This window comes from Coptis chinensis, chromosome 3, assembly GCF_015680905.1.
Source record: "Coptis chinensis isolate HL-2020 chromosome 3, ASM1568090v1, whole genome shotgun sequence".
Classification (NCBI taxonomy): Eukaryota; Viridiplantae; Streptophyta; class Magnoliopsida; order Ranunculales; family Ranunculaceae; genus Coptis; species Coptis chinensis.
In genome coordinates this window covers 101,591,913-101,617,917 of record NC_141458.1, presented here as the reverse complement: position 1 = coordinate 101,617,917, position 26,005 = coordinate 101,591,913, and the positions used below count along the sequence as shown (strand labels likewise).

Sequence of the window (26,005 nt, the reverse complement as noted above, 5' to 3'; positions counted from 1 at the left end):
GGGGGTGACATCAAGGGCAGGAGCTTCTCCTGATGTTGTACGTTGGTGAGCCTTCAAGTTCCAGTGCATCAAGAGGAGACAAAGCAGACAACTCTCAGGTGCTTTAGCTCGTAGAAGTAACATGCTGTATTAGTGAGAGAGTGAGAGAGGGGGTGTGAAGCGTGTGACAGTCGATCTAAATTCTCACTAAAATATTGGATATTAGCCATAGATATTTTTCATCAGTGGATCTTAGCCACATATTTTGTTTTAACTTATACCAAACTAATTACAGATATTACTACAATACCACTCTATCGATTAAGGTTAATATTGGTTCGGTGGAAGCAAATACTGAAACCAAACCGATAGCTTATCTTACTATATTAGAAAAATCTGGGGTATGATGAATAGTGTTTTCACGTACGTCACAGGGGCAATTTAGTCTTTTCGCTCTCTATTACGGGGTGCATTTTTGTCTTTTCATATATTATCTCTAAAACTCTCGAATATTCCTCTCTCTGCTCTCGGTCTCTCACTTCGTCGCCTCCATTATCTCTCTCGTTCGGGTTCTAGGTTCATTGGAATTGTTTTATTGTTGTTCTGAGAAGTGAATTTGAAAAAAATGAAAATAGGATTTGTTGTTGTGAGAACTGGCTTTGACGAGATTCACGCCGAAACATTTTGAAGATGTTGTTTATTTGTTGGTTGAGAAAGAGGGTTGGCCTCCTCTATATGACGTTTCTTTATTGAATAGTGACAAGGTATGTTCCTCAGCTTAATCGTCATGGGTTTTAACAAATGAAACAAGTCCCTCCTATAGATAGCCGTGATTCTTTAATGGATTCATTTTCAGGACTTTTAAGGATTTTACTACAAAACAAGCTATGTTGATGCTTTCAATAGCCCCAATAGTATATTCTATGTAGCTTTAGATAATTACTACTTTGAATTTTTGTCTGAACTTTTATCAAAGATGAAGTGCTCCACTAGCACTGGATTACCACTTTGAAAGGTATAATAGTTAATTTTCAAATCTTTTGTTTATAAATTATGATTTTACAGGGGAAAAGTGTCATATATATAACGAGTGGGCAAAGTTGGATTTGAAGACAAAACTGAAACATTTCTGCTAATATTATAAGTTGGATTCTGTCTGTGAAGAAGAAGCTGCAAAGATTAACTAAAGCAGTAGACATTTGAGAAATACATCTTAACTTTGTATGTGAGTATTAGCCTCCTGTTATATATTTGAGGGAATGGTATGATTTACGATTTTTGTTTTGCTTATGATTTACGAGTTGTGTGTTCTTTTGACCACCATATAATTCAGTTGCACTCAAAATGGAGAACTCTGCCCGAGGGAGCTCATTAGTACTTAATGACAATGCAATTCATAATCCTCGAGAGCCGCAGCGATAGCGGAACGGACGCCAAAACATGATTGTATAACAACTTTCCACGCATTGAGAATGTGAACGTCTGCGTCAAATAGTACTTCTTTCTGTCTTCTTTTTATTGTAAGTAGCTTCGAATCTTCTCAATCAAATAGTACTTTAGAAGTGTAAATACCAATTTCACTAATTTCTCTTTATCACATTTTACAGAGGCTCTTGCATTTTAATGTGTATTGGTTCTATTGGTTCGTTGATGGCCTATTGGCCTGTTCTTTGATCTTGAAGTTTTGTGTTTGACGAAGGCACTTCCAAGTTTCATTCTTAACCTATGGAAAATATCCGAGCATATGATATACTCAGGTCAGTCTTAATTTTTCATGTTACAATAATTGCATTTAGATATTAGAACAAAGTCATATAAATTCTGGCCCGATGGATGACTAGGCGTTCTAACTCTCTTTGGAGTTCGAACGGCGGAATAAATTATACCCTCCCGGGCTATACCAACATTACATCTCATGTTCTGCTTCTTAATTTGTCCATTTCTTTTTCCATGACATTGAATTGTCATTTTTGTCTCATTAAGTTTTATGTCTCGGGCAATTTGTTGCAGTTGATGTAGCTACACTCTGACCTCCAATTTTCAAGTGAGTGTGATAGGTTGCTACTTTCTTTGACACTATGTTGTTCTTTCCTATATTACGGTGTAATGCACACACGTTTTGCTTCTCCCTATATTCTAGCTTAGTGCTTTTGAATCAGTTTTTTTTTTTTTTTTTTTTTTGGTCTGGTTAAACACATTGTCTTCTGTTTGATGCTACTTACTGTCGTGATAATATTAACCTTTTTTTTTTATGATGCGATAGCCCAATAGGTTTATGTTGTTCTTATATATGGTCAACAACTGGTGCTTGCTATATAGTTCATTGTATGATATGCAAGGATATTATGTTTTGTGTAGTATATACGATGGGGATTTAGTGCATAAAAGTTTTACTTCTTATATTTGTCAGTGTTTCTGATTCAATATTTATAAATTTGGGCTTGGTTGAGGCATTTGGGTGCCCTTAACGTTTAAGGCACATTCACATATGCAACACTAATGACTATCGTGTGCCAGCTACTATGAAGTTCATGCTTTCCTCCTGTCAAATTTGCAGCTACCAATTTTAATGTGCACAGTAATCATATATATGTATATGTAAGATACTCTGCATGATCTTTTTTCTAACTTTTCATATATTGAGATCACTTAGGCTATATCTATGACAGTTACACATAACATATGGTAGGAGCAACTAATCTCTGTATATTATACATAGCTTTTTCTAGGTAATTGAGGTTTTCATCCAGCACATATTTATATTATTTGTGCTTGCAGTTGTTAATATTGTTCTATTTGTTGTGATGAAAATGTTGAGTTTTTTGCTTCTATCTGTGACCTCTTCGAGAGCTCAACATGCTAAAGATCGGGTTCATAACCTACATCTTAATTTTGTGTTTATAAGATATTAAGATGAGATTTTTTAATTATAATGAAACAAATCATAGTACCTAATAATTTGAATTAAGCTCCTATTTCTATTTGCTGCTATTTGTTTCCAATACGTTATGAAAAAGTTGTTATGCAGCATACATTATATAATCTACTTCCTAATGCAACCAGGTACAATCTTACAAATTGGATGAGGACCTCATTTCTATTGGCTCTCTTCATAAGCTCATTTCTACTAGCTCTCTTTGGAAGATTCAATTTTCATAGGCTTGATGGTAATATCTTTTCTAAACTTCAAAAGCGTATATGAAGCCATGTGTTTCGTTATTTCTATGTTTTTTTTTATACGTTCTTTGAGTTGCCAAACATGCTTCAAATAGAATACAAGAAATTTGAGTGTTAAATTCACCTTTTTGCTCACATCAGTTTTCTCTTTACAGTTTGAGTGCATGAGATGTCAGGTTACTTCCACTAGCAGCTTAATGCTCATATCTATCACTCTTATACAGTCTAAAATTCATTTCCATTAAAATTCATTTCCATATTGTCCAAGTTGTTTATATTAGTTTTTACTTGATATTGCAATGTGAACCATTTAAAAGTGAGGTCTGAATTTTGAAGAAGCTACCTCCCAGTTTTATGTCACATCTCTATCCAGTCTTTTATATGAAACCATGTCTTCTATTATTTTCATGCTCTTTTCTTCTGTGTACATTCTCTGGACTTCATTCAAAAGAAAGGTGTTATGCTTTTGTATTTTTTCTATAATTTATATTTATCTCGATTTAGATTATTAAAACAAGGATTATCTATACATTTATTTAAAGGAACATATTTAGTTTGAATGTCAAAAAACAAGGGAATCTCTGCCGATTTTTTGAAAAAAAAATAGAATGCTATGTTTTTTGTACTATTTTAGTAGTTTATATTTATCTCAATCACAATATTCTTTTCGATGGGGAATAGTGCATAATAGATTGATTCATAACATGTACAATGGCAGATGTGTAGTTTAGATTTTGAATAATTGAATTTTTTACACGCTTTGTTGATGTGGTAGCAAAAGAGGGAATATGATGCTCTCAATGCCGCTATTCACGTCTGGGCTAGGAACTGCTGCAGTTATTGTGGACGACAAGTCGACATATGCTGTGGGATGCAATTGCAAGTCCTTATTTTTAAAAACATGAGAGTTGTGGGCAGTGCACTCTTTGTATAGAGGGGACAATATTGCTATGGATGATCATTGAAAAATTGACTAAGCAAATAGTGGTGCACACCATCGTGCATTAGGCAATACTGCTGTCTGATCAAATGTATTATCGGACATTTCAAACCCGAGTTTAAGAGGAGGATCAAAGAGCACGCAAAACGGATAATTATTACATGTTGATTTATGTTCGGGTAAAGAGTTGTTTTCATGTTGACTTTCCATGTACTAAATATTCCTTTCGAACCCTGAATGAAAAATAAAATAAAAATCAGTGTTGGTTTTTTTGCGTGTGTTACTTCACTTCCCATTTGTAACTTTGTGATTTCACGATCGTATTGTTAAAACGTGCATAGCACGTGCATAATGCTAGTCGAAATTGAAAAGTGGATCAATTACCGAGCCAAACCCGAAATACCAAATCCGAACCCGTTTTTTATCAGTTCGGGTCGAGTCGGTTATCGAGTTTTCGAAACCCATTGACAGCCCTAATCACTACCATCACCACCATTGTGTTATTAAGACTAATATCATCACCTCCACTACCACCATCACCACTACCATTGTGCTATTAAGACCATTGCTACCACCACCACCTTGCTATTAAGGTAATTTTTTAAAATCAATATTCCAATTATCAAAATTGATTTGAAACTGAAAATCAAATTATACATTTGTTTCAAATTAATTTATTCAAGTTAAATTTAATGTAAAACAGGATTATAATTGTCAAATATCCATCTATAGAATGTTGTGTATATGTTTTTTCCATTTATACAAGTGCTTATGAGAGGAATTTAAAATGAAAAACAAACCACTTTATAAGACCCTCTCATAATTTAACCCAAAAAAACAACAAGAAATAAGCCAAAATGCCCAATTTCCAATTTTAATCATAGTCTATGACAGTTTGGTTTTGAAACCATTGAAAAAGATATTTTTTGGCTTATAACTACTAGAAAAACCATATTTCACGTTTTAATTATTAATAAGGACAGACTTAATTTTTTTATTTTTTACTCTTTCCAATTTTACTCTTCTGTGTTTGGTATGCACAGACGTCGGTGCATACTTTGCATACCAAGAGGTGGTATGTACTAACACTTGTGCATACCATTTTCTTTGTGATGTTTGGTATGCACAGACGTCGATACATACTTCGGATTCCAAGAGGTGGTATGCACTGACATTTGTGCATACTATTTTTTTTGTGATGCTTGATATGCACAGACGTCGGTGCATACTTCGCATACTAAGAGGTGGTATGCTGTGCATACTATTTTCTTTGAGATACTTAGTATGCACAGGTGGTTAGTAGTGCATACTAACCACTTGTGCATACAAGGATTTTTCGGACAAAATTCAACTGTTGTAACTTGGGACAAAAGTCAAAGTCAACTGTTGTAGCTAAGAGTGTTTTTGAAACGAGGGTGGTTTTTTGGTTCGTTATTTCGGAATTACGTCGTTTTCAGTTTTCTTTATATATATATTATAGCTGTCACCTCCTCAATTGAGAAAGCATTGTTAGAGTGTCCACGTGTACAAATTAATTACGATAAATAAGGAGAAAAAAAAATTGCCCAGAAAAAAGAAAAACGAGCAGCGAGAAACCCTTCGACAAACAAAACTTTCACATCAATGAGAATGTAAATAGGCAATATACGTGTCTCCCATACCTGAGATGCTCCCCATGTGTCAATAGGATTGGATAAGAAACTAATTTAAAAGGATAGGATCTGAAACAAAATTGAAAGAGCATAGCATCGACGAAAGAATAGAGAGAAAATTCCACAAAAAAAGAAGAAGAATAGAGATAAAAGGAAGAGAAAGAAAGATGAGAGCATAGCATCGACGAAAGAATAGAGAGAAAATTCCACCAAAAAAAAGAAGAATAGAGATAAAAGGAAGAGAAAGAAAGATGTCCGAGCACAAGGAGCACAACCAAAGGGAGCCTTGACACCAACCACATATGAATCGATTACAAGGAGGAGAAAACAAGACCGGGACAGATATTAGATCAAAAGAAGATGAAGGAATGATACAGATTGATAAAATTGAAGACAAAGTTGAAGATGCAGCGGGTAAAGGAGGTCCAGTTTTTGGTGCTGGGAAAGATGAGAATAAGCAAGATTTGGGTGTCACTGGTACTGGTTAATGTGGAAGTAATAGTGTAGCTAGGAAGTTTAGTATGGATTTGTGTTGTACGTCCAGGTGTAACATGTGTTAGTGCTTCTGTGTGATGTGAATCTACTTTTAAGTAGACTTTAATCGAATAACAGAGTTTGCCATTTACACGTACACCAATATATTATTGATAAGTGAACGTGTAGAGACTAGACTACTAGAGACTCTTATACTGTGATATAGACATAGTACAACGAGAATGCGCGATGATAGATTGCATAAACCGTTCATCATATTTGCCGAAAATGCATTTTGCTTATTGACAAGTTATTGTATGCATAAAAAAGTCATTACCAGCTCAAAGTGTTGTTTTTGTAATCTTGAAATGGAGAACTCGAAATACTTGGACTGTTTGTATACATGTAAGAGCATCTTTAGGAGTGATATCAACCTAGCACCAAACACCAAATTTCCAACAATTTAGTGTTTTTTTTAACTTCAGGAGAGTTACATATTGATGAAAACACAAACAAAACACCAAACCAAACACCAAATCGACAAATCGACAAATATTTGGTTCTAGGTTTGATGCTGTATCAAATCACTCACGCGGTTTTGCCAAAACCGCCCATAAAAATTTAGCATTTAGCATATATATATATATATATATATATATATATATATATATATATATATATATATATATATATATATATATATATATATATATATATATATATAACTTTTAAGCCTTTAATGCATGAGTTTGGCGTTGATCATTTTGGGTATCTATACACCTCAAGCTATGTCACGTAACCTCCGGGAACTATCTATGGAAGATAGGCATGAGTAATGGATGACCAATTATAGACGAGTCTACAAAGACTGTTGAGAAATAGATGTGCTTCCAGACATTCAAAATCAACGTCGAGTACATTGATACTTTTAACAAAGTTGGTGATCAAACCTATGTGCTAAGTGTCAATGGCTTTGCTGACCAAACCAATGAAAAGTTTGTAGCATCTCGAAATGGATACAAGAAATCCTCTGAAGAACGAAAGTTGGAGACATCTTTCAGGTACGAAAATGCTGCAGTAGTTCCATCTAGCATGGATTGGAGAAAGAAAGGAGTTGTTACACCAATCAAGGACCAAGGCCAATGTGGTAAGTGAAACATACACTTCTAAGTTCTAATAAGCTATATACTAATATGAGTTGTTCTTGGTTTTTGGCATATCTAGGTTATTAAAAAGACACCCCCGTACCATTTTTCTGTTTGCTAATAAATTTTTTTTTATATGAAAATACACAAAAATTCAGGAAGTTGTTGGGCATTTTCTACTGTAGCTTCTATGGAAGGTATAGCCCAACTCACAACAAGTACATTGATATCTTGACCATAATTGTGGAGCCAAGTTTACCATTAATTGGTATTATTTCATTGATTGATTGTTCAAGCCATGGGTTTTTAATTCTAACATGTTTTAATTGAGTGTTTGTATATTTTTTATTAAAAAGGAAGAAAAAATATCATATATATATATATATATATATATCCAATTTTAATGAAATTGAACAGACCCTATTTATATATAGCGACAGCTTCTTACAGGCTCAATTGAATGGGAATAATGATTTTTTTGTTTGTTGATTTATTCTTTAACTATTTTCATTTATTTTTTTGAATTATTTGTGAGAATCCCTCTTAAAGTTATGTGGAAAACTTTTGGAATAGTAGGTGTTAACTTGACGGATCTTTATTTATTTTTTTGTTATGGATATTGACAGTCTGATCGATTTATCATTTGTTTAGGAGGATGTGTGGTGGTTTCTAGAGTCGACGTGGAAGAAGAAACCCATCGAAAAATCTGCAGATGAGTTAAACTAGGAACTGGATAACTATCCCGCTGAAGCCGTTAACACTTCCTATTGTGTTGGTATACGTACGGAGAATGAGTTGATCAAAAGTGTCAGTTGGAGCAAAGAATGTCATTGGCCCGTTATTGTAAGTGGGTTTTGGGATTGAATTAAGAAGCAGGAACTCAAGTGATTTCCAAATTATTTTTTTTCAAGATTTTTTGTCTTTGAAATATATTGTGAAATATTTTTCATGTTTGCTATCTGATTTGTATTTTATTTCTTGCATGGAATGATTCATACTTCACAGGGTGACTTCCTGTATAGCACATGTAATCTTTGATCGAGGTACATCAAATTTAGAGATGAACGCCAACGTGAGGAAGAAGCCTATAACTCCCTGATTTGGCTGAAAGGTTAGTTTCTTCAATAGCGGTGTGAAACTGATTGGATTGTTGTGTTGTAATGTTCTAGATATTTTACAATTCCAAAGTTTTTGATTGATTAAAATTGTGCTAAAGGTTTGCTGCCGATCAACTATATTCATTGCAAACCAGTTGAGACTTGATAGTAATCACATTGGCTCAAGCAGCACAATTTACAGGTTTGGTATATTTTTAAACAAGTTTGAAGAAACCCGGTAGGAAGATATTGAAGTTCAATCAAATGTGAGTTTCCGGCCATGGGTTTCATGGTTTACTTTTATATATCTTCGATTCTCCGATATGGGTATATTTGATTTCTTTATTGGCAATGTTTTCCTATAATCATCTACAAACTATGCTATGGGTGCTTCACTTTTTTTCTTCTTTGTTTATCTTTCTGATTTATATTTTGGTGGTGTTTGAGTTGTTCTTTAACACATGATTGATTTGGACAGATGGCTGGAATTTCATGGCACTTCATTGCAAGCATAGCCATATAAAATGAAAAAAATATATCATTTCATGCTAAATATAAGACGTCTTTATGAGTTTTCATATTTGAAATGCTGTTATTTTTTTCAGTGATGATATATGACATTAGTCGGTAGCTCAAGCATAAACCTTTTATTCATTAATTTTATCTTATCGTGAGTATGCATCTCCTTTCTTTTCACTTCAATTTTTCTAATTATTCAATTTGGTTGTTGTTGTTGTTGTTGTTGTTGTTGTTGTTATTGTTGTTGGATAAGCTACTTTAGGAGAAAACTTGAGTATCGCATTTCTCTTCTTTTATTTGCCTTCAGTCGGGTCATCAAGTGTTCAGATATATATAAACAAACATTACATTTGCTGGGTTGCTAGCTTTTTGATCTTCTTAATTGTAAATGAGCTTGATGGGGGGAATTAGTTTAGTCGTGTGACATTGGAGTTGTTTGATTTTATCATTTCAAGATTTATAGTCGGTTCTAACAAGAAATATATTTTCCCAAATATGCAAGTGGTGGTGTTCATTTTTTCATCAATTACCTAGGTTTTTCTTTTTCATTTCTTTTCGGTGTATGAAGCCTGATGGGGAAGCATTTATATATTTTGGCTACAATTTGTCGTACTTAGGTTGGTATGATGGCATTGTTATTGTTAGTAATGGTACAGATAATGGCGTGGACTAATTTATGCTGAAGTATTCACAGGGAGCCAACTGTAGGGAGATAGTGGTGTATCGGTTTAGGGCATACATAATGTAGCTAGCAGTAGAAATAGCACTAGAAAGTGCGGGATTGCCTGGCTTCGTACCCCAATAGGAACGACCAGAACCAGCCCAAGCATCGTCCTTCTCCTCCCAAACATGGACCGTACCTTCATATTCTCTAACACATCTCAACATGTTATTGCTTTAGAATCTCTGAGTCTTTTCTTTGTTATGTTATTGGTTGTCGCCGAAATAATTTTCAACTATCTTCCGCTGCTGCAGGTGAATTTTATACTTCTCCAGGAGTCAAGAGTCAGGTATATCATTGACACCTATTCTCTGGTTTGTGTTTCAGTTTCTTCTTTACTACTCCAGTACTGTTTTTAGCATATGACTTCCATGTACTTTTAGTTTAGGTCTAGCATCTGATTTGTTTAGGAACAACTTGATACGTGTTACCAGTTTAGATCGTATGAACCGAAAGCGATTTGGATGAACTGAAAGCTATGTTTATGACAGGTACAATTCATAAATTCCTATTCCTATACTTACACTCTAAGCCACAAAATAACATAATCTCCTTTATAAAAGGCGATGAACATTTAGTAATCCTTAAGGTTTACGTGCTCACTTATCTGGATCAATTTTTGTACTTAAGGTTATCTATATGTTTGTACTTAAGGTATTAGTATAGTAAAACCCGTACCATTTTTCTGTTTGCTAATAAATTTTTTTTTATATGAAAATACACAAAAATTCAGGAAGTTGTTGGGCATTTTCTACTGTAGCTTCTATGGAAGGTATAGCCCAACTCACAACAAGTACATTGATATCTTGACCATAATTGTGGAGCCAAGTTTACCATTAATTGGTATTATTTCATTGATTGATTGTTCAAGCCATGGGTTTTTAATTCTAACATGTTTTAATTGAGTGTTTGTATATTTTTTATTAAAAAGGAAGAAAAATATCATATATATATATATATATATATATATATATATATATATATATATATATATATATATATATATATATATATATATATCCAATTTTAATGAAATTGAAATCGGACCCTATTTTATATATAGCGGCAGACTTCTTACAGGCTCAATTGAATGCGAATAATGATTTTTTTGTTTGTTGATTTATTCTTTAACTATTTTCATTTATTTTTTTGAATTATTTGTGAGAATCCCTCTTAAAGTTATGTGGAAAACTTTTGGAATTAGTAGGTGTTAACTTGACGGATCTTTATTTATTTTTTTGTTATGGATATTGACAGTCTGATCGATTTATCATTTGTTTAGGAGGATGTGTGGTGGTTTCTAGAGTCGACGTGGAAGAAGAAACCCATCGAAAAATCTGCAGATGAGTTAAACTAGGAACTGGATAACTATCCCGCTGAAGCCGTTAACACTTCCTATTGTGTTGGTATACGTACGGAGAATGAGTTGATCAAAAGTGTCAGTTGGAGCAGTAATGCTGCTGTCCAGATTGTAAGTGGGTTTTGGGATTGAATTAAGAAGCAGGAACTCAAGTGATTTCCAAATTATTTTTTTTCAAGATTTTTTGTCTTTGAAATATATTGTGAAATATTTTTCATGTTTGCTATCTGATTTGTATTTTATTATTTCTTGCATGGAATGATTCATACTTCACAGGGTGACTTCCTGTATAGCACATGTAATCTTTGATCGAGGTACATCAAATTTAGAGATGAACGCCAACGTGAGGAAGAAGCCTATAACTCCCTGATTTGGCTGAAAGGTTAGTTTCTTCAATAGCGGTGTGAAACTGATTGGATTGTTGTGTTGTAATGTTCTAGATATTTTACAATTCCAAAGTTTTTGATTGATTAAAATTGTGCTAAAGGTTTGCTGCCGATCAACTATATTCATTGCAAACCAGTTGAGACTTGATAGTAATCACATTGGCTCAAGCAGCACAATTTACAGGTTTGGTATATTTTTAAACAAGCTGAAGCAAGAAACCCGGTAGGAAGATATTGAAGTTCAATCAAATGTGAGTTTCCGGCCATGGGTTTCATGGTTTACTTTTATATATCTTCGATTCTCCGATATGGGTATATTTGATTTCTTTATTGGCAATGTTTTCCTATAATCATCTACAAACTATGCTATGGGTGCTTCACTTTTTTTCTTCTTTGTTTATCTTTCTGATTTATATTTTGGTGGTGTTTGAGTTGTTCTTTAACACATGATTGATTTGGACAGATGGCTGGAATTTCATGGCACTTCATTGCAAGCATAGCCATATAAAATGAAAAAAATATATCATTTCATGCTAAATATAAGATGTCTTTATGAGTTTTCATATTTGAAATGCTGTTATTTTTTTCAGTGATGATATATGACATTAGTCGGTAGCTCAAGCATAAACCTTTTATTCATTAATTTTATCTTATCGTGAGTATGCATCTCCTTTCTTTTCACTTCAATTTTTCTAATTATTCAATTTGGTTGTTGTTGTTGTTGTTGTTGTTATTGTTGTTGGATAAGCTACTTTAGGAGAAAACTTGAGTATCGCATTTCTCTTCTTTTATTTGCCTTCAGTCGGGTCATCAAGTGTTCAGATATATATAAACAAACATTACATTTGCTGGGTTGCTAGCTTTTTGATCTTCTTAATTGTAAATGAGCTTGATGGGGGGAATTAGTTTAGTCGTGTGATATTGGAGTTGTTTGATTTTATCATTTCAAGATTTATAGTCGGTTCTAACAAGAAATATATTTTCCCAAATATGCAAGTGGTGGTGTTCATTTTTTCGTCAATTACCTAGGTTTTTCTTTTTCATTTCTTTTCGGTGTATGAAGCCTGATGGGGAAGCATTTATATATTTTGGCTACAATTTGTCGTACTTAGGTTGGTATGATGGCATTGTTATTGTTAGTAATGGTACATATAATGGCGTGGACTAATTTATGCTGAAGTATTCACAGGGAGCTATCGGTTTAGGGCATACATAATGTAGCTGGCAGTAGAAATAGCACTAGAAAGTGCGGGATTGCCTGGCTTCGTACCCCAATAGGAACGACCAGAACCAGCCCAAGCATCGTCCTTCTCCTCCCAAACATGGACCGTACCTTCATATTCTCTAACACATCTCAACATGTTATTGCTTTAGAATCTATGAGTCTTTTCTTTGTTATGTTATTGGTTGTCGCCGAAATAATTTTCAACTATCTTCCGCTGCTGCAGGTGAATTTTATACTTCTCCAGGAGTCAAGAGTCAGGTATATCATTGACACCTATTCTCTGGTTTGTGTTTCAGTTTCTTCTTTACTACTCCAGTACTGTTTTTAGCATATGACTTCCATGTACTTTTAGTTTAGGTCTAGCATCTGATTTGTTTAGGAACAACTTGATACGTGTTACCAGTTTAGATCGTATGAACCGAAAGCGATTTGGATGAACTGAAAGCTATGTTTATGACAGGTACAATTCATAAATTCCTATTCCTATACTTACACTCTAAGCCACAAAATAACATAATCTCCTTTATAAAAGGCGATGAACATTTAGTAATCCTTAAGGTTTACGTGCTCACTTATCTGGATCAATTTTTGTACTTAAGGTTATCTATATGTTTGTACTTAAGGTATTAGTATAGTAAAACCCGTTAAATAGGACCCTATCCACACCGAGCTCTAACTGGAAAGTATAGACACTTATACTTCTGTCATATATTTAATTCTTAGAGAATATCTTTAATCATGAAGTGGTTAGAATAGGTTACTGGAGAAGCTCCAAGATAACCAGGTCAGTTTTAATGAAATTACAAATATTTGTCGTATATTATAGATGTTACGAAGTTTAAAATTTTAATCTGCTTTGTTGCAAAACTCTACGGGAAGTTAATTTAAAATTTTACATTGTTATATGTATATCTAACATAACTATTTTGGAGCATACTCCATGCATTATACGTATTCTCTCACCCTCCTTTCATCCTCGGATGCAAACGTTCTTGCTATAAATAAAATCCAGGATGGTAAGATAGGTTAAAACTCTTAGTTTAATACTTTAACCCTCCCTTATCTCGATTGAGCTTATAACGCATTATTGGGTAGTCGAGAAAATGAACCTCACTCTTAAGTCCCAAACAAATGAATGGATGAGTACAATACCACAAGTAGAATATGGATTTGTATTATTTAGACATAGACTTAACCATAGAAATTGTAGAGTGCGTAGGCCTTCTGACCTCAAGGAGATTATGCTTATTGGGTTTTGAGGTATTTCTCATGAAATCGAGTTAACAAACTATTTGCTCCGCAATAGCCTAGCACTTTTGTGAAAATGACCATCATCTATGAGCATAAACACTACGATTATGATCATGGCTTTTATGATCCAAATGGAAGAATGGGTAGCAGAAGATGCTACCAAAAGAAGAAAATGGTAAAGCAAGTCCATTCACAGCTTAGGAACGTACTAAGCCCTGGTTTGCAATTACAGTTTGTGTAGTTCGGATTTACCTGTTTATGTGTTTTTTTTTAAGCTTACAAATATTTGTTAGTTTTGGATATGCTGAACTTATTTGTTTATGTGGCCTGTGAGAGTCTCTTCACTTGCTTTGAAACAAATATTTATTTGGTTTTGATTACGAACCATACCATATTTCATACTTTGTTGTATTGAGTTCTGCCTATTAAGACAGATGTATATCGGGTCATAATTATTTAGTTCGTTTCGTATCATGATTCGTGAGGCAATTTTCATTTGTCAGTGTTGTATCCTGTTTTGCCTATTTATTTGAAAACAATTTATCATGTTTTGCCTATTTATTTGTCGAAATATTCAATTGTAAAGTAATCTTTAGTTTACACAAAATGCCAAAACGTTCTTTCCATTATCTTCCTAACTAGCACTCTCTTCCCGACACTTCTTAACTGGATGTTTCTTCCAATCCTCTTTACTTTGTTCACTAAATGAAATGGAATTTCTAAGTCCGATCCCTAAATTAATCACAAACTGGATTGAAATCAGATAAAATCCCTGATGATAGTTACGCTGTTCTTAGGCTACTTACGAGCTGCAGGTGTTGATACCGATACCGATGGATCATTTTATCAGCTCCTTGGCTTGGCTTGGCTATTTGGAGTGACAAAATAAATAATTTTCGAACAAGGAAAAATACTTCATTCTCATTGAAGTTGGTTCCTATTATATGTACTAGATTGATCCACGTTACATAAAAGGATAATATCGTCAATCTCTACTAAAAAAACAAGGGTAAAATAGTCAAAACAAAACGAATATATTTTCTAATTTATATTTTAAAATAATATTATTAAATGGTACCCGTTCGTAGGACGGGTTCGAAAACTAGTGTAAACAAATAGCCCTGAGAGTGAGAGAGAAGAAAAACGCAATCAATCAATGGAGAACAAGCAGATAGTGCTCAAGGACTATGTGGTGGGGTACCCCAGAGAGACGGACATGGAGCTGAGACGCTCCAGCCTCGAGCCAAAGGTGATGGAAGGGGGAGGAGTGGTACTGTTGAAGAATCTCTACCTGTCCTGCGATCCTTACATGAGAATTCGAATGTCCAAGCCTCGTCCCGACAACCAATCTTACCCCACTTCCTTCGTCCCTGGATCCGTATGTCTCAATCTCAACCTTCTCTTCCCTCTGTTCATTCCGCTAGCCATTTTATGTAATCGAATAAGGATTATTGTACTGCCTCTATGGTTTGATTATTACAATATTTTATGTTATAGCCGATAAATGGTTATGGTGCATCTAAAGTGGTGGAGTCGGGACATAAAGATTATAAGGAGGGTGACTTGGTTTGGGGGATCACTGGATGGGAGCAGTTCACTCTGCTTCCCAATCCAAATCCTGCTCTTCTTACCAAAATCAAATATACTGACGTTCCTCTTTCCTACTACACTGGCATTCTAGGTACTATTATTCGAAATCACTCTCCATTTCGTGATTATAGAAATGAAATAAGGTATTTCTCTTGATTGTGTTGTTTATCCGTGAGCGTGAGCGAACTCTTGAGGTCGCTTTTCTAAAGTCACCCAAAAAACAACTTCATACGTGTCACTCTCCCATGTGTCTGTCCGTACCCCCAAATAACCCTTACTTTGTGTCTGACCGTACCCCCTCTTCTCTCATTTTTCATTTTTCCGTCTTCACCTCCAATCTCTCCTCCAAACTGTTCTCACAATCTACTCACAATCTAAGAGTGATTTAGACAGTCTTAATCTCCCTCCTTCACTCTTCACTCTTCCTCTCTCTCTCCCTCTCCCTCCTTCCTTCTCAACCAAACCCAACTCTCTCTCTTCCCACCACAAACTCATCTCTCCCTCTCTCTCTTCTCCACCTCCGCTCACGCCTCCACTGCCTTGCAGTTATCTAGTTATATAGGAATGCCGAGGCTTACAGCTTATGCTGGATTTCATGAGATATGCTCTCCCAAGAAAGGGGAAACCGTTTATGTTTCCGTGCATCGATCCGTTAGCCCAACTTGTTGGTCAGTTTGCTAAGTTGATGGGCTGCTATGTTGTTGGAAGCGCTGGTACCAGCGAAAAGGTAATCTGATATATAGGCGCACACACACAAACTGTCTCTCTCTCAATGAACCATAACATTTCAAGCCGATATGTTGTTAAATTTTCGTTTTGTGCTCCCATGGAACTCAGGTTGAACTCTTGAAGAACAAATTCGGCTTTGATGATGCTTTTAATTACTAAGAGGAGCAGGATTTAACAGCTACTTTGAAAAGGTCTGTACAAAATATTTGCTTTGATAACACGACATCTGCTATATTATCTCCCTTAACGCTATAACATGATGAGTTTCAGTCCTTTATTAAGAGGAAAACCGAGGCGACTTTTGGTATAAATGTGCAATTTTCGAATACAACATTGTTTGGGGAAACAAATGTTTTAACTCACTAAGCAATTTTGCATTAACTGAATCTGCATGTCATGGATACATCATTTCTCTTGAGTTTTGAATTTTTCCCCTTGAAGCCTGCTTATACGTATGTTGGTCGTTACTCTTACCAGATGTTTCCCCCAAGGGATAGACATCTACTTTGAGAACGTGGGGGGCTCCTTCTAAACATGAATGTCCATGGTAGGATTGCAGTTTGTGGTTTTATATCTCAATATAACCTCACCGAGCATGAGGATGTACGCAACTTATTCTGCATTGTCACAAAGCGTATCAGAATGCAAGGGTTTATCGAACCTGACTACAAGCATATGTATCCAGAGTTCCTCGAGTTGGTCGTACAGTATATCAGAGAAAGGAAGATAGTGTATATTGAAGATATTGCGGAAGGTCTAGAGGAGGCTCGTCTGCCTCTCGATTGGACTCTTTTTCGGACCTTGATGTCGGTAAACAATGGTTCAGATTGCGGATGAATGACTGAGATAGGTACATCACCTTGTAGTGAAATAAAGAAACAAAATTGTTTGTTATGTTGTATTTGGGCTTTTCTATTGGTAAATAAGTAATTCGTGGATAAGTGAACCCATTCCTCCATTGCTATTTTCACTGCTCAACCACCCTAAAACCCTGAGCAAATTATCGTTACCATCAAAACCTCTGGACATGAATCGTCGGTGTGCTTTAGAAGAGAAGAAGTCTTTCAGCAATATGATCACTGGTGCCACAAACGATGATGAAGAAGGCAAGGACCGTGGAAGTGTCATCATTCGATTTTACAACATGGTAGATTGAACCCATATTCGGATTGACGAGCATATAAATAGAGTTTTACAAGAAAGAACTAGAAGAAGTTCATGCACCAGCACTGTTGAAAGTTGCACTAGCCATTGGTGGAAAACGAATTGAAATACGTAAAATTTCAATTGGGTGATTTACGTTAGATGACTAGATTGTGACACTTATTTAATACGTGAAATTGTGTTGGCGTTATCCCTCACATGAGGAGAGAAAACAAAGTTCATTCTGCGTGGAAATGTCAGAGTGCGACCCGCGTTCAGATTGGCCTTGACCAAGGCGCAACCCACGCCCATGCCGTGGAAGACTTTCAGTACCTTTAGCGCGACCCGCGCTCGACTTGGTCTTGCCCGAAGTGTGACCCGCGCCCAAATTTATTTTCAGAAGAAATTTGGGACCGCGAGTTTGCAATAAGAGTTAGAGTTTTTGGCAAAACCTAACACCCAGAAAATACAAGAGAGGTAGCACAAAAATCAGAGAAAACCCAACCTTCAAAACTATCAAGATTGAGAGATAACCTTTACAGAGATACAACCCTGTAAAGATATAAGAGTGATCTAGTAAGGTGAGAGACTGAAAGGAGAGATTGTAATCTTTCTTCTCACTTTATATAAAGACGAGCTTTTGTGGAAGTAGGCACCATTGGCCGAACCATGATATATCTTTGTGTTGTGGTATGTGTTTAATTCTGCTTTACATTATTATCTGTTGTTAATAGTTGTTTAACGAGTTGGGCATGTTAGTATAGGTTGTAGTTGATATTTGGACTTTGTCTGGAGTCGAATTGTGTTCAAATACAAGTTATCTGTGTAGTGGGGGAATCGATTGGTATTTGTATAAATTCCAACAAGTAGTATCAGAGCCTGGGTTAAATTAGCTTAGGGTGTTATCAAAATCTTGGTCGGAAGGTGTTTGACAAAATTCCTGAGAAAATATTTGAGTTTGAATAACTTGTAGAAATGGACCATTCCGTGAACACTTGCATGACGAGTCTGAATAAGAAGAACTACACCATTTGGAAAGCCAAGATGGAAGACTTGCTTTATTGCAAGGACTTAACACAACTCATTGAGAATGGAGGAGAAAGATCGGAAACGGTTGCCGCAGCTGAGTGGAGCAAGCTTGACAGAAAAGCAATTGGGTACATTTGACAGTGGATTGACGATAATGTCTTTCACCATGTATCCCAAGAGACTACAACTTTTGGCTTGTAGAAGAAACTCGAAGACCTTTATTAGAGGAAGCCGGGCGGAAACAAAGTACTGGTCGTTAAGAAGTTTGCCGACGTGAAGTACCAAGAAGGTTCTTTAATGTCTAAGTATCTTAACGAATTACAGAATACCATCAATCAAATGCATTTGATGAAGATTGATTTGGGAGACGAAGTTGAGGCTTTGTTTCTATTAGGCTCTCTACCCAAAAGTTGGGAGACATTAGCAGTCTCTCTACACGAAGCAGCCAAGAATAGAATTGTTACCATGGAAATGGCTACCACATGTTTGTTGAATGAGGAGACTAGATGGAGTTCAAAAGGCAGCTCCTCACACTCAGAGATCCTTGTCACTGAGAAACAGGTGAGAGATAGATACAGAAAACCATCTCATTCTAGAGGTGATGACAGAAGTAAATCTAGGGGTGAAGCTAGAACTCCTAAGGCAAAAAGGCAATGTTACTATTGTGCCACCAAGGGCCACTTCAGATATGAGTCGCGAGAACAAGAAGGGATGAGAAGAATAATAAGGTACATGAAGACATGGTGCAGAGGAACGAAAACACAGGCAGAGATACTACCGCACTAGTCGACGACCTAGTGGGAATTGTGTCAGATTGTGGTGTGTGTTATCTTAGTACCTCATGTTAGGATACATAGTGGGTGATAGATATAGGAGCATCCTATCACGTCACACCGCACTGGGAATTCTTCACTACCTACAGTGGTGGTGAATATGGTGAAGTGAAGATGGGTAACAGTGGCGTCTCGAAGATTATAGGCTAGGCATTGGTGATGTTCATGTAGAAACCAATGTCGGCTACATATTGACACTCAAGGATGTAAGACATGTCCCTGACATACGGTTAAGCCTAATTTCGGCTGGGAAATTAGATAACGATGGCTTTGTAAACTCGTTTGGGAATGGGGAATGGAAACTAAGCAGAGGTTCCATTGTAGCAGCCACAGGAAAGAAAATTTGCTCTCTTTACAAAATACAGGCTAGTTTGTGTAAAGTGGAAGTGAATGCAGCAGAAGAAGAAGCTTCCTCCAAATTGTGGCACAAGAGACTGTGTCATATGGGTATAAAAGGGATGGAAGTTCTTGCTAAGCAAAAAGCCTTGCCAGACATTAAAGGTACTCATTTAAATACATGCACTCACTGTTTGGTAGGAAAGCAACACAGGGTGTCTTTCCAGAGATTCCCGTCTCATAGAAAGGACAATGTCCTTGAACTAGTGCACAGTTGCACACAAACTTATGTGGTCCTATAAAAGTGAAGTCCCATAGGGGAGCTTCATACTTCGTGACCATCATTGATGATGCTTCAAGAAAGATATGAGCCTATAGTTTGAAGACCAATGATGAAGTCCTTGGCGTGTTTGAGAAATTCCACAGCATGGTGGAAAGAGAGACTGGGAAGTTGTTGAAGTGTATTCGCTCAGATAATGGGAGTGAGTACATTAGGCCGTTTGAAGAGTATTGCTAGAGTCATGGGATTCGTCATGAGCAGACTGTTCCCAAGACACCGCAACAGAATGGAATAGCAGAGAGAATGAACCGTACCATTGTAGAGAGGATAAGATGCATCTTTGTCTCACTCTAAGCTACCTAGGACCCTCTTGGGTAGAAGCAATGCGTCTGGTAGTGCATGTGATCAACCTATCGCCGTCAAAGCCTCTGAATAGTGATTATCTAGAGAGAGTATGGTCAGGCAGAGATGTTGATTATGGATACTTAAGGGTATTTGGGTGCAGGGCATATTGTGCATATTCCGAAGGATGAGAGATCCAAGCTTGATGACAAAGCCAAGCAGTGCATTTTTCTGGGTTATGGAGATGAAAAATTTGGTTACAAACTCTATGATCCGATTAACAAGAAGGTAATAATGGGTCGAGATGTTGTGTTCCCCGGAAGACCAAACCATAGCAGACTTTGAGGGAGGTGAGAAGCTACAGGCTTTCACTAATGATCTTGTTGATTCAAAACCAGAAGTTGTTCCTACTGTGGAACGTGCAGAAGGCATTGAGAATGCAGAGAACCATGAGTTTAAAGCTCATGATGAGAATCCTATTGCTCATGATGGGATAGAACGTATTGGTATAGAAGATGCAGATGAGATGCATGAACCACCACCAAAGCAAGCAGAAGTGCATCCTCCTGAGGTACTAGCAGATGGGGCAAGGAGGTCAAACAGAGAGAGACTAGCTTCAACCATGTATCCACCACATACGTACATGCTACTATCGGATGGTGAAGAACCTATGTACTATCAAGAGGCACTTGAAGGTACAGACAAAGAAAAGTGGTTGAAGGCCATGCATGACGAGATGAATTCTTTGCATAAGAATCACACTTATGAGTTAGTTGAGAAACCGCAAGGACGAAAAATTCTCAAGAATAAGCGGATATACAAATTCAAGCATGAGGAGAACAATCCTCACCCAAGGTACAAAGCTCGCCTTGTTGTGAAGGAATTCGGTTAAAGGAAAGGGATTGACTTTGATGAGATTTTCTCTCCTGTAGTGAAGATGACTTCTATCCGGGTGGTATTGGGTATGACTGCAAGTATGAACTTAGAGGTTGAGCAGCTAGATGTTAAGACAGTTTTTTTTCATGGAGACCTTGAAGAAGATGTCTACATGGACCAGCCAGAGGGGTTTGAGGTCAAAGGCAAAGAACACCTAGTATCCAAGTTGATAAAAAGCTTGTATGGGTTGAAGCAAGCACCGAGACAGTGGTACATAAAGTTTAATTTCTTTATGGCAAAACAAGGATACAAGAAGTCTGCTTCCGATCATTATGTGTTTGTTCAGAGATTTCCATATGAGGATTTCATAGTGCTATTGCTGTATGTGGATGATATGTTGATAGTTGGCCCAAACATCAACAAGATATCTAAGCTGAAGAAAGACTTGAGTAAGTCCTTTGAGATGAAGGATTTGGGTCAAGCAAAGCAGATACTTGGGATGCGGATCACTCGTGATAGAAAGTTTGGGAAGTTGTGGCTTTCTCAAAAAAACTACATTGAGAAGGTGTTGAAGAGATTCAACATAGATCAAGCCAAGGCAGTCAGTTGTCCGCTTGGTGGCCAATTTTGCATGACCAAAGAGATGTGTCCAAAGGGTGAGTATGAGCAGAGTCAAATGGAAAAGATTTCTTATGCATCCGCAGTGGGTAGCTTGATGTACGCAATGCTGTGTACAAGACTGGATATAGCTTTCGCCGTGGGTGTTGTAAGTCGTTTTATGTCAAATCCAGGTAAGGAACATTGGGAAGGTGTTAAGTGGATATTGAGATATCTCAAAGACACTTCTAAATCGTGTTTGTGCTTTGGTGGAAGTAAGCCCTTACTTGAAGGCTACACTGATGCAGACATGGCAGGTAATGTTGACTCGATGAAGTCTACCTCCGGTTATCTCGTTACTTTTGCAGGCGGAGCAGTTTTTTGGCAATCAAAGTTGCAAAAGTGTGTTGCCTTCTCCACTACAGAAGCCGAGTATATTGCAGCCACTGAGTGTTGCAAAGAGTTGCTATGGATGAAGAGGTTCTTCGACGAACTAGGGCTAAAGCAGAAACAGTTTGTAGTTCTGTGTGACAGTCAGAGCGCCATCCATTTGAGCAAGAATCCAAGTTTTCATTCTAGATCTAAGGATATACACGTGCGTTATCATTGAATTAGAGAAGTACTCGAAGACAAACATTTGTGTATCGAGAAGATCCATACCGACAATAACGGGTCGGATATGATGACCAAAGTCTTATAGAAAGGTAAGTTTGATGTTTGTTGTGCTATTGCCGGAATGGAAGCACACTCTTTCTGTTGATTTGGAAATTGCATGGAGGAAACCCCCTCACTATTCGGGAGGGGGGAGATTGTTAGCGTTATCTCTCACATGAGGAGAGAAAACGAAGTTCATTCTGTGTGGAGATATCGAGCGCGACCCGCGCTCGACTTGGTCTTGCCTAAGGCGCAACCCGCGCCCAGCAAGTTTTTTTTTCAGAAGAAATTTGGGACCGCGAGTTTGCAATAAGAGTTAGAGTTTTTGGCAAAACCTAACACCCAGAAAATACAAGAGAGGCAGCACAAAAGTCAGAGAAAACCCAATCTTAAAAACTATCAAGATTGAGAGATAACATTTACAGAGATACAACTTTGTAAAGAGATAAGAGTGATCTAGTAAGATGAGAGACTAAAAGGAGAGATTGTAATTTTCCTTCCCACTTTATATAAAGACGAGCTCTTGTGGAAATATGCACCATTGGCCGAACCACAGTATATCTTTGTGTTGTGGTATACGTTTAATTCTGTTTTACATTATTATCTGTTGTTAATAGTTGTTTAACGAGTTGGGTATGTTAGTATAGGTTGTAATTGATATGTGGAATTTGTCTAGAGTTGAATTGTGCTCAAATACAAATTATCTGTGTAGTGGGAGAATCAATTGGTATTCATATAAACCCCAACAAATTGTTCTATGTTGAATGTGAAATTCTTCCTGTTGTTTGTCATTCAAATTATACTAACCATTACACCATGCTTAAGTTTCTTTCAAGTTCAAAACCGTGAACTCGTAATAAAGCCATTTCAATGCTAAGGAGATGTCTCATAACCTTGAAAGGAAGACTGAAAAAATTGAACATTTCGAATTAATAATGTGCACTACATCTTACGCCTATAACAAGTGAACTGTCTTCGTTAGTCCTTATTAGAGACCCTAAGGAAAAACCTCTTTTGCCGAAGGCAGCGCCTTAACAACATCTTTGTTGTCCATCCTCTCAGTTCCAAGTTCCTCTGAACATGCCACTCCAATTCTAAATATGGAACTCAAGCGTTCTTTGATTTCATTTATCGAGATGGCAGATTCATTATTGGATTCTTCAGATAGCAAGCATGTATCTACGATGTCCCATTACCTGTCAGCTTCTAAAGCTATTTTGCAGAAATCATGAAGGCTGAGTCCATCCTTGAACATTTGATCGGTTGATCTCTAGTAAAAGTATACCGTAACTGTACACATCTCCTTGTGTAGGTACCTCTGCACCCCATGCCATATTCTGCAAAATTCCAATTCACTTCTTCAATTGTTAAGCACAACATTCGGTTCGAGGGATTAGTTTGTTTGCATTATTTACAGTTTAAGCCTTTAACGAAATTGTGATGACATAAAGTAAGTAAAACATACCAGTAGGAATGTAACCAATTGTTCCTTTTAGAGAAACTGAACTAGTTTCGCTTCTGTTGGAAGTGCTTGTGTCCTCGGGGAGAAATAACGCTAATCCAAAGCCACTAACATGGGAAATCATGTCAGTGTTGAGAAGTACATTATTTGGCTTCAGATCACAGTGAACAATAGGTCCCCCGCAATTGTTATGTAGGTAATCCAAAGCAGAAGCAACATCCGTTGCTATGCTTAATCTTTGATGCAAGCTCAAACTTCTTGGTAGAATTTGTTCAATTGAACCACCATAATCCACACTTGAGCAACTGTCACGATCTTGAGTAGATTTCCTATGTCGAACTGCTGTCAAGGCATGACATTCGGCCATCAAACTTTTGGAAGCTCCACGTGTTGGGTGTGGACCGAATGAATAGCAGAATAGTCGACATCCAGTAGCAAAGAAGCAACACTACAAATGATAAAGTGGGCTCTGACACCTAATAGCGCTAAGGCCTTTTGAGTTAAAACCCCCAATGTATAGATGAAGCCCAATCGTGAATTGGGCTCAGTGGTGGATAAAATTGGGGACAAGTTTGGAGAGAAATCTGTAAATGCCTAGCTGATCAATATATAAATCCTAGAGCAGATTTACTAATTGGTTTTAAGTTTAATACCTATTTTCAATATCTTGTGTGGGCTCTAGGCGTGGTTGCGTCAGACCTAACACCACCTTCCATAAGTGTGAGATCAGTAGCTTCCCATACCAATCAAGTTTAACGAGGAAAAACCATTTGTTGCTTTTTCAAGATCATTGTAAGAAATCCTTCTAAGATCTCCAAGGAATTGTTCAGAAGGCCTTTAGACCCCTTTTTTTTTCCTCAAATAGATTAAAATAAAATAAACAATGCCACCATAAATAGTGATGGGATAACTACAATTAGTGCCACCTTTAAAGCAAGAGGGCCTTTCTTGAACATTTGAATGTTTCACTTAGGTAACTGAAGTTTAGGAATGCCCCCACAGGTCTTGTAGTTTCCAACAATAGAAAGTAAGATCCCTTTGCATGGTTGGTACTCCATCAAAGTTATTGAAAGTTAAGATAGGTTTAAACTTTGTAAAGGGAATTGAACCTCTCTAGGTCCATATAGGAATATTTCCAGATAGGTTGGTGCGTGAAACATCCAATACTTGAAGGCCATTCAAAGAACTAAGTGCCGAGGGAAGGGCTCCTTGGAAGAAATTACCCTGAAAATAGATGTATTCCAAACTTGAACTGCTACCAAGTGTGGGGTATGGGTCCATTCAATGAATTATGTGACAAAGTTAAGGGTAATTAAATGAGACGAAAGACCAATTTTTTGTTTTGGTATGGTGCCTGTAAACCTGTTAGAAGAAAGGTCCAATATTTGTAAAATTTGGTTATCTAGACTTGAAGCGATACTTTCTTCAAACATGTTTGTGGAATGAAGAACAAATAGTTGAGACATATTCCTTATGGAGGAAGGGTCTGTCCGACTGTCCCGATAAACGGTTCCCAAATAATATCAGTATTTGTAGCTTTTGCAGGTTTCCAATGTCTATGGGAATACTACCTGTTAAGGAGTTAGCAGATAGTGTCAATAAAATAAAGTTTTGGAGACTGGTAATTTAAGTAGGAATAATGTTTTCAGAAATCTGATTTCCATGTGCATAAAACCGAAGGAGCTGATCTGCGGAATGACTTGTGGACTCACTGGCCGGGCACCACCAAGTTTGTTGTAGCTGAGATTTTCTAGATTGCTACAATTGATTGAAGAAGTCAGGAAATCTAAATCACCAAATTCACCACTTCCTAGATGATTTTGCGCTAAATTTAGTATAAGAAGCTCCTTTAAATTTCCCACATGAAGACGAATGTTTCCAGTAAATTGGTTATCATACATATTAATCTCTTGGAGCTTTGAAGCATTAAATAAAGAAGTAGGAAAGGATCCAGAAAACTCCATTGACACCCTTTCATGTTTGATGTCTATGACTGCATGCAACTCCTTCCCACTCACAAAATTGGTAAAACTCATTCCATGAACTTGTAACGTTGATAGGTAATTAAGGCATGTTTATCTGTTCCATTTCTTAAGATGTTTGCTGCAGAAGATACTAATGATGGAGGAATACAACAAAAAAGCAGGAAGGCATGTAGTAAGAGAATGAAATTGCATAATAAGCTCATTATTGAAGAAAACTACAGTT

At 36.7% G+C, this 26,005-nt stretch overlaps 1 protein-coding gene, 2 long non-coding RNA genes and 2 pseudogenes across 6 annotated transcripts; 3 read left to right on the top strand and 2 right to left on the bottom strand.

Moving 5' to 3' along the window:
* The first annotated feature begins 1,020 nt into the window (after positions 1–1,020).
* LOC147512238 (uncharacterized) lies at positions 1,021–3,973 on the top strand. Of its 3 annotated transcripts, none has more exons than XR_015214850.1 (6): positions 1,021–1,204; positions 1,313–1,499; positions 1,587–1,736; positions 1,990–2,023; positions 3,043–3,146; positions 3,932–3,973. It is a non-coding gene; the product is annotated as an uncharacterized LOC147512238 (long non-coding RNA). The 3 variants fall into 3 exon arrangements; XR_015214851.1 differs by having other exon boundaries at positions 3,938–3,962; XR_015214849.1 differs by lacking the exon at positions 3,932–3,973 and having other exon boundaries at positions 1,023–1,204; positions 3,043–3,897.
* Positions 3,974–5,719: 1,746 nt separating this feature from the next.
* On the top strand, positions 5,720–6,379 carry LOC147512237 (uncharacterized; annotated as a pseudogene).
* An 8,657-nt stretch (positions 6,380–15,036) lies between these two features.
* LOC147512236 (NADPH-dependent oxidoreductase 2-alkenal reductase-like) lies at positions 15,037–17,082 on the top strand (annotated as a pseudogene). The gene is made up of 5 exons (XR_015216072.1): positions 15,037–15,304; positions 15,424–15,607; positions 16,079–16,243; positions 16,354–16,436; positions 16,723–17,082. The product of XR_015216072.1 is annotated as an NADPH-dependent oxidoreductase 2-alkenal reductase-like (transcript).
* Positions 17,083–23,098: 6,016 nt separating this feature from the next.
* Positions 23,099–24,119, bottom strand: LOC147512235 (uncharacterized). Its single transcript, XR_015217154.1, has 2 exons — positions 23,801–24,119; positions 23,099–23,672 (listed from the first exon to the last, which is right to left on the bottom strand). It is a non-coding gene; the product is annotated as an uncharacterized LOC147512235 (long non-coding RNA).
* A 791-nt stretch (positions 24,120–24,910) lies between these two features.
* On the bottom strand, positions 24,911–25,761 carry LOC147512234 (receptor-like protein 41). Its single transcript, XM_086598684.1, has 2 exons — positions 25,510–25,761; positions 24,911–25,021 (listed from the first exon to the last, which is right to left on the bottom strand). Exons 1-2 carry the CDS (start codon positions 25,759–25,761, stop codon positions 24,911–24,913), a joined length of 363 nt encoding a protein of 120 aa, XP_086454810.1.
* Positions 25,762–26,005: the final 244 nt, after the last annotated feature.

Coding starts and splice junctions, on each gene's coding strand:
- LOC147512234 (XM_086598684.1), bottom strand. CDS start 25,761: ATGGAGTTTTCTGGATCCTTTCCTACTTCTTTATTTAATGCTTCAAAG. Junction 25,022..25,509: donor AACTTGGTGGTGCCCGGCCA/GTGAGTCCACAA, acceptor ATCTATTTTCAG/GGTAATTTCTTCCAAGGAGC.